General features: G+C 44.8%; 1 protein-coding gene across 1 annotated transcript in view; it reads right to left on the bottom strand.

Moving 5' to 3' along the window:
* Nucleotides 1–200: 200 nt before the first annotated feature.
* The window catches only part of mrc1a (mannose receptor, C type 1a), a gene marked incomplete at both ends in the record, with an annotated part of 34876 nt that continues 18340 nt past the window's right edge, over nt 201–16736 (bottom strand). The window contains 20 exons of the mRNA XM_080544173.1: nt 201–439; nt 1446–1478; nt 1943–2110; nt 3070–3186; nt 3923–4075; nt 6503–6668; nt 7111–7343; nt 7828–7933; nt 8268–8434; nt 8805–8910; nt 9678–9820; nt 10247–10347; nt 10560–10624; nt 11498–11661; nt 12782–12923; nt 13956–14037; nt 14161–14276; nt 14667–14866; nt 15521–15675; nt 16056–16171. Coding sequence (XP_080400299.1) covers nt 201–439; nt 1446–1478; nt 1943–2110; nt 3070–3186; nt 3923–4075; nt 6503–6668; nt 7111–7343; nt 7828–7933; nt 8268–8434; nt 8805–8910; nt 9678–9820; nt 10247–10347; nt 10560–10624; nt 11498–11661; nt 12782–12923; nt 13956–14037; nt 14161–14276; nt 14667–14866; nt 15521–15675; nt 16056–16171 — 2772 coding nt within the window. The remainder of the gene's footprint in view (nt 440–1445; nt 1479–1942; nt 2111–3069; nt 3187–3922; nt 4076–6502; nt 6669–7110; nt 7344–7827; nt 7934–8267; nt 8435–8804; nt 8911–9677; nt 9821–10246; nt 10348–10559; nt 10625–11497; nt 11662–12781; nt 12924–13955; nt 14038–14160; nt 14277–14666; nt 14867–15520; nt 15676–16055; nt 16172–16736) is intronic.

Here is a 16736-nt window from a genome sequence, read left to right as displayed (position 1 = left end):
CCCTTTTTTGTCTGTATGGCAGTGAAATCCCTCATTTCATCACCTCGAGGATGACAAAAAGCTATCATATGGTGTCATGAATAGGTCTAAAAAAATCTATTCAAAGAGGTCTAAAAAAGGTCTAAAAACTTGTAGGAACCCTGTCAGTCAGTGTGCTCTTAAGTCTTCCCCACGCTGTCCGGTCGGCCTCTCCCTCCCGTCTAGGCCTGCTCGTTTTGCTCGATGTTGGCCACTAGGCCCTTGGTGTCCACGGTGGTGATGGGCCGGGCCGGGTCGGTGTTGAAGTACAAGGTGTTGTCGAAGGTGCACTCTCCCAGGACAGGCGTGGGTATCCGCTTACGGAGGAGGAAGGCTCCGAGGCCCACCACGGTGATGATCACCAGGACCACCGCCACGGCGATGCCAGCGTACCCGTGGGGCGCCTCTTTCACAATCTGGGCTGCGGAGGACAGACAAGTCACATGATACAACAGTTAGATGACAGACAAGTCACATGATACAACAGTTAGATGACAGACAAGTCACATGATACAACAGTTAGATGACAGACAATTCACATTATACAACAGTTAGATGACAGACAAGTCACATGATACAACAGTTAGTTCCGACCAAGTCGTTTGATTGGACAAGAGGCATTCCATGAGTGCCGATATACAGTATAACAGCACTGGGACTTTTAACTATATGTATCACTCGGCCGCACAGGTTATTCTATTAAATGACCTTTAATACAAAGTAGCTAGCCTGCGGATCTTTGTGTTCGGGTTACTAGGCAACAGTCCAGTTGAGGAACTATTTTTTGTTGAAATATACAAAATAAATGATTAAATAAACAAACAAATCATAATCTGTTGTCACTTATTACTGTTAACTAATAAATGGTGCTGTAGAACTGTTGTATAAAAGCAATATCACACTTGAGGTTGTGCTGTTATACTGAATATCAGCACGGCTGTGATTGTCTTCGGGACTCGGCCTGTGGCCTCGTACCTACGACCCAATCACAGCCGTGCTGATATTCAGTATAACAGCACTCCCTCTCGTGTGATATTGCTTAAGTATTATTCATGGCACTGACCTTATGGATTTATAGTTTAGTGTAATACTAGGCTAGACAATTACTAAGAATATACGTAACACTAGACCAGCCATGGGTGGGGTCATTTGACCCCTGTGAGTAAAACAAATGTTATATCTTTGCACTCGATAAAATGTCAGGATCCCTCCTTAACCCTCCGTTAATTTGAAGGACGGCCAACTAGTGGTCGTTGTGTGTAAGTAGCAGCTTTCCCTTGTAAAGACTATGGTCATTTGACCCCCTCTTATACTAGGTAAAATAGGCACGGCTGTTCTAGTGTTAATCAAATCAACACAATGTTGTTAATCCAGAAAAGGTTTGAAAAAAATAATAATCATGGTATGATATTCATAATATAACTTACCGACGACCGGTGGCTTTTCTGTCGGTGTGATGACTGCAAAGAGAGTGTAAATGACAATATATAAGCTAATACATCAAACACAGAATAACTCCTGAGACATTTCCTGCCCCCCAGTACTGCGTCTCCTGAAGACACCCGCTTCCCCCTCTACTGTGTCCCCTAAAAACGTCTATTTCCCCCCTTGTACTGTTTCTCTGTTTCTCCAGTGTCTAGTATATAAAATATAAAAAGTCTAGGTTTAGAAGAAGGTGATAGAAGAAGGTTTTTCCTTCTATCAATGGCCCCGGGCCTGCGCTGGATTACTCTTCCTGCTACGACTGGGGAATTGATGATTCACTTGCTTAGTCAAATGTACTGATTGTTGTAAGTCGCTTTGGAATAAGGCGTCTGCTAAAGGCCCAAAATGTAAAAATGTAAATGTAATGACTCAGAGATCACGACTCAGATATCATGATCTCATCTAATACGCTTGGATCAGTCTGCTGAATGGGTCGTACCTTTAGGCGTTTTGCAGATGTAGGACTTGTATCTGCTGCAGCTGTTGGTACGCCACTCAGCGCCGGCCGAGTCCATCTCCACACAGGACTCCGAGATGCCTTTCCGCGGGTACCCTGATTTCCAGTTGGTATAGACCATGGCACTGTTGTCGATCCACATCCACTCACCTGAGGACAAGAGGATTATGGGTCAAACCAACATCCTCTGCTAGGTCATTCGTGGTTATTTAAGCAATATTATCACACGAGAGGGAGTGCTGTTATACTGAATATCAGCACGGCTGTGATTCGGTTGTAGGCACGAGGCTGCAGTCATAGGTACGAGGCTACAGTACAAGGCCGATCATTTATTTTGGCTCTGCCAACAAAAACAATAGTTCTGCAACTGAACTTCAACTGGACTGTTGCCTAGTAACCCGAACACAAACATCCGCAGGCTAGCTCCTTTGTATTAACGGTCATTTAGTAGAACACCTGTGTGGCGGAGTGATACATATAGTTAAATGTCCCAGTGCTGTTATACTGTATATCGGCACTCATGGAATGCCTCTTGTCCAATCAAATGACTTGGTCGGAACTAACTGTTGAATAATGTACATTGTACCACCAGTAATCAGAGACATGGCATGGCAGTTAGGAGAGAGGTTTGAAGGAGAGGACAGATAACTTGTTAAATACAATGTTGTTACTAAATTAATTACACCGTTAATGTTACACATTATTGGCAGCAACTTAACACTTAATCAGCCATGAGGGGTCATTTGACCCCTGTGAGTAAAAAAAAAGTTAGATCTTTGCACTCGATCACATTTCAGGACCCTCCTTTCATGACTTGTCCTAGATATGTGCGTTCTACCAACCAGTATCCTTACATTTTCAAAATCACATCAGGATAAGCTAGTATTCAAAGCTATTTTGCATTTTTTCTGTGTAGGAAGGAAGCAGGCTAATTCACAAGCGGCCAACTAGTGGTCGGTCGTTGTGTGTAAATAGCAGCGTAGCGTTCTAAAGACTGGTCATTTGACCCCCGAGGCGGCTCTTTCAGTAGGTAAAAAAGGCACAGCTGTTCTAGTGCTATTGTACAGTAAAGTGTTATTGAATCCTCCTCTCAGAACGGAGGTTCTGACCTTCGTGACTCTTGTATAAGCCGATCCAGAAGGACTTCTGGCTGTCCTGCATCAGGTCCAGGTACTCCTGGATGAAGTGGGCCTCCACCGGGTCCTCGATGCTCACCAGCGTGGCTCCTGTTGGCCACAGGGAACATCTGAGTGACGGTGTTAGGGGGGGTCAGGGTTGGGGTCAGGGTCAGGGTTAGGGGGGTCAGGGTCAGGGTCAGGGGGGTCAGGGTCAGGATTGTCAGGGTCAGAGTCAGGGTTTATAAAAGTACACAGTTACATGCTAACTCCCCCCTGTCTATATACCCTCCTGTGAATAGGCCATATAGTGTATATAAGCATATAAGTTAACATAATAGATACATTCTCAGATTCCTACCGATCACTTATCCCCCTATTTATATCCCCTCTATTTATGTCTATTTATTCTTGTTTTTTATTATCTTAGGACTGTGTTTGTTTGTTAGAACCTAGGGTTTGCTAGGTTTAAATTGCGTTGTACCTGTTACAATGACAATAAAAATCATTCATTCATAAAGGAGGGTAGGAGATAGTGTGGTAGTGAGGTTAGGAGATAGTGTGGTAGTGAGGTAGGAGATAGTGTGGTTAGGAGATAGTGTGGTTAGGAGATAGTGAGGTTAGGAGATGGTGAGGTTAGGAGATAGTGAGGTTAGGAGATGGTGAGGTTAGGAGATAGTGAGGTTAGGAGATGGTGAGGTTAGGAGATAGTGAGGTTAGGAGATAGTGTGGTAGTGAGGTTAGGAGATAGTGAGGTTAGGAGATAGTGTGGTAGTGAGGTTAGGAGATAGTGAGGTTAGGAGATAGTGAGGTTAGGAGATAGTGAGGTTAGGAGATAGTGTGTTACCCATTCTGAGACATTCCACAGTGGCGTGGGCCCAGTTGTCGACCACGGAGAGCAGGAAGGCGTAGCAGTGGCCTCTGAAGGGAACCCACGTCTTGCGTTTCTTGGGTTCGGGGCAGTTGCCAGGGAGCTGGAGGGGCCGTTGGGGGGCTACCACTGCAGGAAGAAGGGCAATTGTCATGTTAGGGAGAGAGAGATAGGGGGGGGAGAGAGAGGGAGGGAGATAGAGAGAGGGAGAGAGAGAGGGAGGGAGGGGGGGAGAGAGAGAGGGAGGGGGGGAGGGGGAGAGAGAGGGAGGAAGGGAGAGAGAGAGAGAGAGGGAGAGAGAGAGAGGGAGGGAGGGGGGGAGAGAGAGAGGGAGGGGGGAGGGGGAGAGAGAGGGAGGAAGGGAGAGAGAGAGGGGAGGGGGGGAGAGAGAGGGAGGGAGAGAGAGAGAGAGGGGAGGGGGGGAGAGAGAGGGAGGGAGAGAGAGGGAGGGAGGGGGAGAGAGAGGGAGGGAGGGAGAGAGAGGGGGGGAGAGGGAGAGAGAGGGGGAGGGAGAGAGAGAGGGGGGGAGGGAGGGAGGGGGGGAGAGCGGGGGAGGGAGAGAGAGAGAGGGGGAGGGAGGGGGAGAGAGAGGGAGGGAGGGAGGGAGAGAGGGAGGGGGGGAGAGAGAGGGAGGGAGGGAGAGAGAGGGAGGGAGGGAGGGAGAGAGAGGGGGGAGGGAGGGGGAGAGAGAGGGAGGGGGGGAGAGAGAGAGGGAGAGAGGGGGGGAGAGAGAGAGAGGGAGGGAGGGGGGGAGAGAGGGAGGGAGGGAGAGAGGGGGGGGAGGGAAAGAGAGGGGGATGGAGAGAGGGAGGGAGGGAGAGAGAGAGGGGGAGAGAGAGAGAGATGGGATGTAGGCCCTGTCCACACCTATACGTTTTTTTGATAAACGTGGATTTTTATATTCGTTTTGGGGGGTTCGTCCAGACGCAAACTAGTTTTTGCCCTCTGAAAACGAAGATGTTTAAAAACGCCTGCCAGAGTGAAGATGTTTAAAAACGCTGTATATTCGCCGTATATTTTTGACGTGTGGACGAGATAGACGGAGCTTTTTGTATTCGTCACGTCATCATGCACGTAGATTTCTATGATCATGCGCACTGCAGCTGTTTGCTGTTCCCTCCATCCTAGCACCAGTAACTACTATGTTTACAACAGGCAACGGTGTTCGAGGCTACACAAGCGAGGAAAATGGATGTGAACAAAGTGCTTCTAGTTCTTTCACTGTTAACTGGACTTTTAACCTGTTTACAGATACATGCACAGTTAATGATCGAGAACATTGAGAGACAGAGGCGTCTGATTGGCCAGCGGGGCTATGGGGATAATATTATATCGCCGACTACTGGTGTGGAATGCTCAATGACAGCGTTTATATTGCGTTCATGCGTATGCATGTGGACACAGACATTGTTTATAAACATGCTGGTGTGGACGGTAATATTTGTATATACGAAAAACGTTTATCAAAAAAACGTATTGGTGTGGACATAGCCTTAGGGACAACAGAAAGAGTATTTGAACAAGTCCTGAGAATTGTTAGTACTGAGAATTGGTCTGAGAGGAGAAACAAAATGGCATTCTACAACAGCATGTTTGGATACTGGATTCTGATTGGCTAGCAACAGTGGTAAATACCCCTGTTAGTATGAGTTGTATGTCTGTAGGGGGCAATAGAGAGAGGGGGGGGAGAGGTTAGTCTGTCTGTAGGGGGCAGTAGAGAGAGAGAGAGGGGGGGAGAGGTTAGTCTGGCTGTAGGGGGCAGTAGAGAGAGAGGGGGGGGAGAGGTTAGTCTGTCTGTAGGGGGCAGTAGAGAGAGAGAGGGGGGGAGAGGTTAGTCTGTCTGTAGGGGGCAGTAGAGAGAGAGAGGGGGGGAGAGGTTAGTCTGTCTGTAGGGGGCAGTAGAGAGAGAGAGGGGGAGAGGTTAGTCTGTCTGTAGGGGGCAGTAGAGAGAGAGAGGGGGGAACAACGCCCTTCGCTTCGCGTCGGGCCGAACAACGCCCCTTAGCTGTGATATAATAAGCATATACCACGGCCTGTCGTGAGCTATTGCTTAAACAACCTTCAGTTCAGACCTTAATTTCCAGTATCAATGCGCCTCCCAATCAATCTGATTAAGAACACCTGTGCTGACCTACAATGCAATGGTTGATCTGGTTTATGGGACTGTATTCTGTGGCGGAAGGATATATGTATTCTGAAACGATTAATGATTGTAAATACATGAATTTAATGTTACAACTGTGTATTTATTTGTTATATTATGTGGTGGCTGTTGTAGAAAAGCACTTTACCATTCGAGGGCGGGGGTTGTGGACTCATTTACCACTGTACAGGGTTTTCCGGCAGGTAACCCTCCCTGTACCAGAGGTCAAATGTCTCCACAACCCCCTTCCTCTCATGGTAAATTGCTTACATAGTCATTAAAATAAGCTCTCCATAGATGGGGCTAGTGATCTGGATTCACACAACCAGTTCATATGCTACTTCTACAGTGTGTTTTATAGCCTCGTATGCATAGAGACTGTATGGGGGCGAGGTTTGAAGGGGTTGTCGTACACGGGGACGTCTTGCACATGGAGAAGTAGGTGTTGTCGCACGACGCTGTCTTCCACTTCCCGTCCACGTCGATGTAAACACAGCCCTGGTTTAGTTTGGGTTCGTCTGGGGCCCATTTGGTGAAAGTCAGAGACCAGTTGTCCACCCACTGGAAAAACCCTGCGGTCTGTGTGATGAGAGGGAAGAATGTTAGAAAACAGAATGTTAGAAAACAGAATGTTAAAAAACGCACAATCACACAGCGTAAAAAAACAAGTCGCAGCTGAAAACCAGTAGGTTTTAAATCCAAAAACCTCAGCAGGTGTGGATATTGCCTATAGTTAACACTAGAAGAGCTTTGAGGGGTCAAATGTTAAGGCCCAAAAATTCATTAATTCATAAAAAATACAAAGGTTCCATCTCACAAAACATAATGGAATGTAAAAACTTTGACGCTCAATATCTCTGAACTACCCTAAACGGAGATAGAACCTTATAATAGAACCATAGATAGAACCTTATAATAGAACCATAGATAGAACCTTATAATAGAACCATAGATAGAACCGTATAATTCTAAGCTCACAATTGTGTTTATGTAGGGAGATCGGCAGTAAGGCTCCCTTTACCACGTTGTTGTTGAGGCCGATCCAGACCGGCTCGTTGTACTTGTGGGCCTTCAGGGTGATGTAGGCCTGGGTGGCGGGCTCCAGGATGCTGGCCAGGTCAGCGTCGTCGGCTTGGCACTGCCTCCTGGCTTCCAGCCACTTCATCTTCTGGGTCACCAGCTTGAAGGAGTCGTTGCCAAGCTTGGAGAACGTCTTGGGTGACACCGTCGTGACAGCGACCGCAATCTGAGGGTCTGAGTAAGTAGGCCAGAAGGAGACGTGTGTGTATGAGAGGGTTGTGTTTCATTAACACTAGAACAGCCATGGGTGGGGGGGAGGGGTCATTCGACCCTGTGAGTAAAAAAAGAAAAATGTTATATCTTTGCACTCGATCAAATTTCAGGACCCTCCTTTCATGACTTTTTCTAGATATGTGCGTTCTACCACCCCAGTGTCCTTACATTTTCAAAATCACATCAGGATAAGCTAGTATATGAAGCTATTTTGCAGTTTTTTCTGTGTAGGAAGCAGGCTAATTTACAAGGTGGCCAACTAGTGGTCGTTGTGTGTAAATAACAGCTTCCCATTCTAAAGACTATGGGACTAAGTCATTTGACCCCCGAGGCGGCTCTTGTAGTAGGTAAAAAAGGCACAGCTGTTCTAGTGTTAACACTGGACATGAAATACACAGGACAGGACTATGAGGTGAGAGTAGCCTCACTGTCGATGGTTTCTCACCAATCTTCCTACTGCAGATGTAGGCTTGCGACGATAAGCAATCTTCAATCTTCCAGAGGCCTGTTTCTTTAGAGGTGCTGCCCACCAACATCACACAGTCAAAAACCTGAGAGAGACAGAGGGAAAGAGAGAGACAGAGGGAAAGAGAGAGAGACAGAGGGAAAGAGAGAGAGAGACAGAGGGAAAGAGAGAGACAGAGGGAAAGAGAGAGACAGAGGGAAAGAGAGAGAGAGAGAGGTAAGGAAAATGCAATGTACTGTACCCCAGACAGTATGTCAAAGCAAATACTTTAATTGACTACTAGTTAAGTGTGCTTGCAGGATGCAAGGCACACTTCACAAGCACACTTCACAAGCACACTTCACAATGTCCACAGGAATTGAATCCCTGTCTAGTTGACTAATAGTCTAGTTTAAAAGCGGTGGTGTCTAGTCTCGTACCTCCTCGTACTGCATCTCTCTAGGCGCCGCCACCGGATGTCCTTTGGCCCAGTTGGTGTAGGCGACCTTCTTTCCCTCCGTCCACAGGTAGCGGTGGTCCCAGTTGATGTCGTTCAGACCGATCCACATGTCCTGAGGAACCCCAACCATCTGGGTGGTGAGGAAGTCTGGGAGAAGAGAGAGGACGTGAGGACGTCGTTAATACCGGTATCTCCATTTACGGTCAACAATTTAGTTTTTTTTTTACATAATCTGATACATTAGGTGTTTATTAATGCCTGTGTGGTGTTTTATTTTTTATTTTATGTTGACAGTGTAGAATGTGTCTATTATTCTATTGTTCTATTAGACTGTGTAGAATGTGTCTATTATTCTATTGTTCTATTAGACGGTGTAGAATGTGTCTATTATTCTATTATTCTATTAGACGGTGTAGAATGTGTCTATTATTCTATTATTCTATTAGACAGTGTAGAATGTGTCTATTATTTTATTATTCTATTAGACAGTGTAGAATGTTTAGGTCAGGTCACGTACTTTGCTCTCTCTCACTGAGGATGGAGACCAGGTTTCCTCCCTGGTTGATGCAGTGAGTCCTGGCTTCCTGCCAAGGCTTCTTGACGTTTGATACTAATTGGTAGCACTGTGAGAACATGACGTGTCAGCATTATAATGTGTCTATGTAACTTGTATAAAAAAAAAACACACACACATGCAACAGCATAGATAGAAGATAACTTTCAAATCATTAGCCTCATAGGTCATAGCATAATTGCCTAAGTCATATTTTGGCCAAAGATGAGATATCTGCCTAACTCTACTCTCCTAACACTGCTGATTCACTGTGCATTATTGCCTCTATGACATCAGCCTATCAGAATGCTTGTTACATTCCAAAATCACTATCTGCCCAAGTCATCTCTTTGACATAGGCATTATTTTGTGACACTACATACAAATATGGCTCGGCTGACCACAAGTGAAGCATGACTTAGGCAATTACGCTATGAGGCTAACGATGTGCATGTCTGTATAACATGCATTTCTGGCCGAAACTGTTGTCAATAAATGATACACTTTTTGCATCTGGAACGAGAGTGTGCGACTTCTACTCTATCCTTCAGTCCAGTAGCAACACCACACATACACAGGTGCATGACTCTCAGGTCGATTAAAGCCAAGTGCGTTATTACCGCGAGCTAAGACAAGACGCTAAATTAGCTCTAAGAGCGTCGGACAAATTGGATGAGAGGCAGTTACGTGGACGCTCCGGCGCTCTCGGAGCTCATTTACGAACGCGGCGGCCTATGTTGGTCCACTTCTCATGCTAATAATGTGTTGTACATAGTTTGTGTGGAGTATTTTAATGCTAGTGACACAATTTCATGGTGGTTGTGTTGTCGTGGTTACCTTTCCCTGGAAAGCTAACCATTCTGGTGCACACCCTCCCATCCCAGGGACGTCGGTAGGGGCCATGGTTGTATTGACGAAATTCTTACTTCGTTTGCACATGGAAGGCAGCTCTACACCACAGTTGATGTCATTCCAGTACCCTACAGAGAGTAAACAATATATAGAAAAAACAACATGAGGGAGAATTACTGCTAAATAACCATCCATCCATAGTACATACATGGTAAATGGACTGCACGTATATAGCGCCTTTATCCAAAGCGCTTTACAACGGCCTCTCATTCACACATTCACACACCAATGGCGAGGCAGGCAAGCTACCATGCAAGGCGCCGGCCGGCCCGCTCACTGGGAGCAATTTGGGGTTCAGTGTCTTGCCCAAGGACACTTCCACATGTGGCCACCAGGGGCTCGAACCACCGATCTGCCAACCTTGCGATCATTAGACGCCGGCTCTACCTCCTGTGCCACAGGCGCCCCGTGTATGCACAGCCGGCCGCCCCACATAACAGCACAGTATCTGGGGTACGTCCACCACCCCCGTGCTCAGCAGGGACGAGGCTTACCCATGCTCTTGTACATCGTCACACAGTTCTCGTCGTTGTTCGCAAAGTTGGGTTCGTTCTGGTCCCAGGCAGTAAACAAAACTGGAGTGTTATCCAACCAGCTAGAAAACACACAAGCACAAGCCAGGCTGTAAACATTGTCTTCCATCAACGATTCTCTCTCTCCCCCCTCTGTATAGATGATCACATGGAACCCAACATAGTTATTCAGGCGCAGACAACGAACCCTTTATGGTTATAGGTAGCACCTTGTTTTCTAAGAGTGTACCGGTATATGTGTAATATGATACAGAGCTATAGCGTTTGTATTTACCTGAAAGACTTGTCCAAATTAACAGTCATTCCAATGTAGTATTGTGCCTTTGAGCTTCTGGATATCTGTAAAAACAAATATCTCCATATATCAATATATCCATATCTCCTGCGGCTCTCGGCACAATAGCTGAATCTCTGTCTCATATTTGGTTTACATGACAGATTCTCTCTGGTACTATTCCCACAGTATGGAAGGCAGACAATGTGCTTCATAAGGAGGGTGATCCCAGTGATTCTTCCTAACTCAAGGCTTTCTTCTTTAGCTCAAATATTGAAGTCCCTGAACAATTCTCAGATGCAGTCCTTTTTCACAATGCCTTTTTAAATGTACATTTAAATATTTGGCATTTAGCAGACGCCTTATTCCAAAGCGACTTACACTCAATACATTTGAATAAGCAAGTGAACCATCAATCCACCAGTCGTAGCAGGAAGAATAATCCAGCTCAGGCCCGGCAGTCTCTGTGATAGAAGGAAAAATCTACTTCTATCACTATTTTATATTTATTTTTATTATATAGACACTGGAGAAACAGAGAAACTGTACAAGGGGGGCAATAGAAGTTTTCGGGGACACAGTAAAGGGGAAAAGCGGGTGTCTTCAGGAGACGCAGTGCTGGGGGGCAGTAGAAGTCTCAGGAGGAGCAGTTAAGGTGTAACCTGAAGAGATGGGTCTTCAGTAAATGAGCACCAGTCAGGGTTTAGGACTGGAGGACAAGACACAGTCTCTGCTGCCTCCCATGTTATACACGACACTGTGATTTCTCTGGATAAGAAGCAGTATTGTGCAGCCATGTCTATTGACCTCTCTAAGACTACTACTACTACTACTCAATCTTTTCAGTTTGTAAAGCGTCTTTGAGTGTCTAGAAAAGCGCTATATAAGTCTAATGTATTATTATTATTATTATTATTATTATTATTATTATTATTTACCTGTTTCCATAAGAATCTCCTCTCGGATTCCGCGGTGATGACGGCCAGGTCACCCGAGTTCTCTCTGCAGTACGTTCTGGCATCTTCCATGGGGAGCATCTCATTGTTGATGAAATACTGTGATTCATTGTACTCTACCCAGCCATCCTTGGTGACGTTGTACACTGCAGTGGAGAGAAAAGAACTTGGAATTAGTTTTAGAGAGACACCCACTTTTCCCCTTTACTGTGTCCCCTATGACTTCTACTGCCCCCCTTGTACTGTTTCTCTGTTCTCCAGTGTCTATATATACAAAAATTAAATTAAAATAAACGTTTTCCTTCTATCACGGAGACTGCCAATGGCCCCGGGCCTGAGCTGGATTACTCTTCCAGCTATGACTGGTGGATTAATGATTCACTTGCTTAGTCAAATGTATTGATTGTAAGTAGTGTTGTTCCGATACCGATACTAGTATCGGCATGGCCACCGATACGCACAAAAATGCTGGTATCGGTATCGGCGAGTACTTTTTTTTTTTTTTTTTTTACTTAAGTTTTACAAAAACTTTACGAGTTTTACAAAGGTTTTGAGCAGTGCCAGACTAAGTGTTAGCAATAATTTTACATCGAGGTGAGTATGCGGCTCAAAAAACATGTTTTTTTGTTTTGTTTTTTCAAACGCTGTGGTATCGGATCGGTACTCGGGATCGGCAAGTACTGCACGGTCAGGTATCGGTATCGGTATCGGGATCAAAAAATGGTATCGGAACAACACTAATTGTAAGTCACTTTGGAATAAGGCGACTGCTAAATGCCAAAAATGTAAATGTAACTTGTAAACGAAAGATAGAGATTAAGTGTCTGGGATTGTTGGCCAACTGTATTTGGCCAACTGTTATTGACTGAACTTAAAGAAAAGAAAGCAGAGAAATTGGGAATGTAGAGGGAGAGGAAACAGGAAGTCAGGTGACAGGAAGTGGTGGGAAAAAAAAGACCAGGAAACTGTGTTATTCCGAAATATGTGGAACGTGGGACAGATTACTATTGAGATGTTTTTTGTTTTAAAAACAAATTGGTACATTACCTGGCACAACTGCAGTAGGAGGGTTATTGGGAGTCGCTCCTGTGGGTTCAAAAGCACTATGGGTTAGCATAGGAGTTCGTTATGCTGTGAGGTCAAAAATATATCAAAGACGTAATACTGTATTTAAGTGGGATGGTTAACAATGAACAATTGATGTTTTGTATAAACATCTAAATAGTTTTAACTGCATGGTAAATCAACGGGGATGATCTCGCAGACCTTTGCTGATCTCGCAGATCCAGTTGGAGTACGCTTCACAGTGTCGATCGTTCCATCTTGCGTGGTAAAACTGGACCTCGACACAGTACTCGTTATCATTGTAGTTGTTGGGTTCCCCATAGTACCAGTTCTCATAGCTGAACTGGAAAAATCAACATTGGAATAATGTTAATGTACCTTTTTTGGGGGGTTAGCCAAAAGCCTGTCTAAACAGGACAGTCTTTAGCTGCTTTTTAAAAGCCTCGACCGAGACCGCTGATCTAAGATCTAAGTTCCAAGGGAAGAGCATTCCAAAGTTTGGGAGCCACGGTTTGGAATGCTCAACCACCCTTGGTCTTCAATCTGGCACGGGGGACAACCAACAAACCCTGGTCAGAGGACCTGAGAGACCTACTGGGGCTGTAAGGACGCAGTAGGTCACAGATGTATGCCGGTGCCTGACCATGGAGGGCTCTGTAATAGGGCTTTCACACCGGCAGTTCCGAACGCCGGTCCGAACGTTGGCGCTGTCTGGCGAACGAGCCCGCGTTCATACCAGTGTATCGTTCATACCAGTGTATCGTTCATACCAGTGTATCGTTCATACCAGTGTATCGTTCATACCAGTGTATCGTTCATACCAGTGTATCGTTCATACCAGTGTATCTGTTCATACCAGTGTATCGTTCATACCAGTGTATCGTTCATACCAGTGTATCGTTCATACCAGTGTATCTGTTCATACCAGTGTATCGTTCATACCAGTGTATCGTTCATACCAGTGTATCTGTTCATACCAGTGTATCGTTCATACCAGTGTATCGTTCATACCAGTGTATCTGTTCATACCAGTGTATCGTTCATACCAGTGTATCGTTCATACCAGTGTATCGTTCATACCAGTGTATCTGTTCATACCAGTGTATCGTTCATACCAGTGTATCGTTCATACCAGTGTATCTGTTCATACCAGTGTATCGTTCATACCAGTGTATCGTTCATACCAGTGTATCGTTCATACCAGTGTATCATACCAGTGTATCGTTCATACCAGTGTATCATACCAGTGTATCGTTCATACCAGTGTATCGTTCGCCAGACAGCGCCAATGTTTGGAGGTTTCCGAACGCAAACCGGCGTTCGGAACTGCCGGTGTGAAAGCCCTATCAAAGTGATGACCAGTGGCGGTACTCACTGCGGTGCCATCAGTCCAGGTATAACCAGCGTTCGGGTTCTGGGTGCTGAGGCCGATCCAGGCCGCGTCATGAGAATGGGACCTGACCCAAACAGAAACCATTGTGACAGTCAGACAGAGAGTAAGTAAGTAGATCGTTGTGGCACAGATAGAAAACAGTTTGGATAACGTCCACAGACGACTGCTATGAGAAGGTCTGTCTTACGGGAGGTTGCTCAGGTCTTGCCCACTGTGGACGCTCATCAGATCTCCACCGATAGCCTTGCAGAAGTCCCTCGACTCCTGCCATGTCTTCTTGTTGTCGGTATTCTTTCTGTAAAGCTTATTAAGGGGAGGGATTAAGTAAGTAAGTAAGTAAAATGTATTTGTACAGCACTAAAACATAATAAAAGAGCGAAAGTCATAGCAGGTTAAAATGGGCAAACAAGTGAAAATAAGAACAAGTAACAGACAACAGGTGTACAACAATATCAACAGGACACAGGAAGACAGGCTTTTGGATAGCCCCAAAAGACACAATTACAAGACAGTCTTTAGCTGTTTTTTATTTTAGCAACTTCATCCTGATAGTAAAGTAGTTGTGGTGAAATAGGCTCTGGTTCCTCCTTTGGAAAGGCAAGCGGCAACCTTCCATAGAAGATTCTAGATTCAACACTCCACAATCTAGAACACTCCTCCTCCACCCCAACAAAGTTCTGTATATCCTCCTACCTTGTAACAGGCGTTCCTCTTGCCTGCAGAAGCCCATCCACTCGCACAGCTCAGAGGCGCGGTGGTGGGGGGCACGGTAGTGGACGTCACCCCCTCCGCCAATCTCTTGCAGATGTACTTTTCCAATTTGTTGCAGCTTAGCACATCCCAAAGTCCCGCAAACATCCCGGTTGTCATAGCTACGCAGCCTTGTTTCCGGTCTTTTGTTTCAAACACATACAGTGGAAAGCAAAGGAACGATTTAGTGGTTTCATTTTTTTGTTTGCCAATTGGGCAATGTTTAATGCTATAATTGATCTACAGTTAGTTTGGAGTAAGCTGTCTATAAACGTCAGGAGTAGCTGTCTGTGCTCATCTAAGAACCTTAGAATTGTACTATATGAACATATTAATTCATTCATTCATTCATTCATATACATACATAAATATTATTTGTTTATTAGTTTATTTAAAAGGGACAATGGACAAATCTACATTACATCAGCAGTCCCTGGGCAGGTAATTCCACTGGGGGAAATACGACCTCAATTTAAAACAGAACTACAAGACATAGAACCACCACCTCGAGGTGATGAAAATAGGGATTTCACTGCCATAGAGACAAAAAAGGAAGCGAATTGTCATTTTCTTGGTTCCAGCTTGATTAATTTCCGCGTAAATAGATGTGGTCGGACTGATTTCCTTGCAGGATCTAATTTTTAAGACCTAGCACCTCATTTTTTGACTGAATAACTGAAATGTAAGACCTTTTTAGGCCTTATAAATCGGATTTGCTGGATTTCTGACTGTAAGGCTTTTTAAGACCAGCGCGGGAACCCTTAATTAAGTTAATTGAGAGTCTACGGTCGTGGTACCTGGCATGCCCACGTTGAAGTGGGTGAACTTGACTTCCCTGCGACTTCCCTGCGACCATGTGAACTCGTCGATGTCGGCCATGTTGGTGAGGCCGGTCCAGAAGTACTTCTCTGGCCTCTGACCCACCACACTGATCAGGAAGGCATTCTCATATCTAAATAAACACACACACACACACACACACACACACACACACACACACACACTAGACATTGGTATTAATGCAATAAAACTACACAGCTAAAGAAATTGTAACATTCCAATCCATAAAATGTGCAATAAAGTGGAATGATGCAGGAAAAAAGTATTGAACACAGTAAGAAAAGCACTAAACCAGCTATACCAAATATTATGTTGAGTAAAAAAAAAAAAACGTATTTCCCCCACTGTACATACACACAGAAATACATACAGAGAAAGAACATGCTTATCTGCTTTTGGAGAAGAATATATAACATTTAGGCCAAGGTAAACATAATGATATGGTCCTGGGCTCAAACTAATAATGAAATAAGAGGTTGTGTAACACTGTACCTATCAGCCACGTCCACCAAATGAGACTGCCTCTGCTCACACGCCCGCTTCGCGTCATCAAACGATTGGGTCTCTGCTCCAATCTTGTAGCAGTGTAAACCATACCTGATCCAGCCCTTCAGGAAGAAGTACATCTTTATCCTACATCTTTATCGTACGTCTTTATCCTACGTCTTTATCGTACGTCTTTATCCTACGTCTTTATCGTACGTCTTTATCGTACGTCTTTATCGTACGTCTTTATCGTACATCTTTATCCTACATCTTTATCTTACATCTTTATCGTACATCTTTATCCTACATCTTTATCGTACATCTTTATCCTACATCTTTGTCCTACATCTTTATCCTACATCTTTATCCTACATCTTTATCTTACATCTTTATCGTACATCTTTATCGTACATCTACCAATGTGAAACCCATTGTCCTTTTTAAAAACGTTTCAAACTGTTCTTTCTCTGGATTATCGTACAGTTTTTTTGTTTGTTTTTTTAAGGTATTTTTTCTGAGTGGGGCAGTCCCACTCATATTTGTCATTTTATTGGACAGATACAGTGAAGACAGGCAGGAAAGTGAGGAGAAGAAGGGAGAGAGGACATGGGCTAGATTCGAACCCATGCCGACATGGGCATACGTATGCACTGTAGACCGCGGTGCTAGACCACTGGACCACCCCAG

This window comes from Nansenia antarctica, assembly GCF_963989245.1.
Source record: "Nansenia antarctica genome assembly, chromosome: 13".
NCBI classification, from domain to species: domain Eukaryota; kingdom Metazoa; phylum Chordata; class Actinopteri; order Argentiniformes; family Microstomatidae; genus Nansenia; species Nansenia antarctica.
This window is presented reverse-complemented; position numbering and strand designations above follow the sequence as displayed.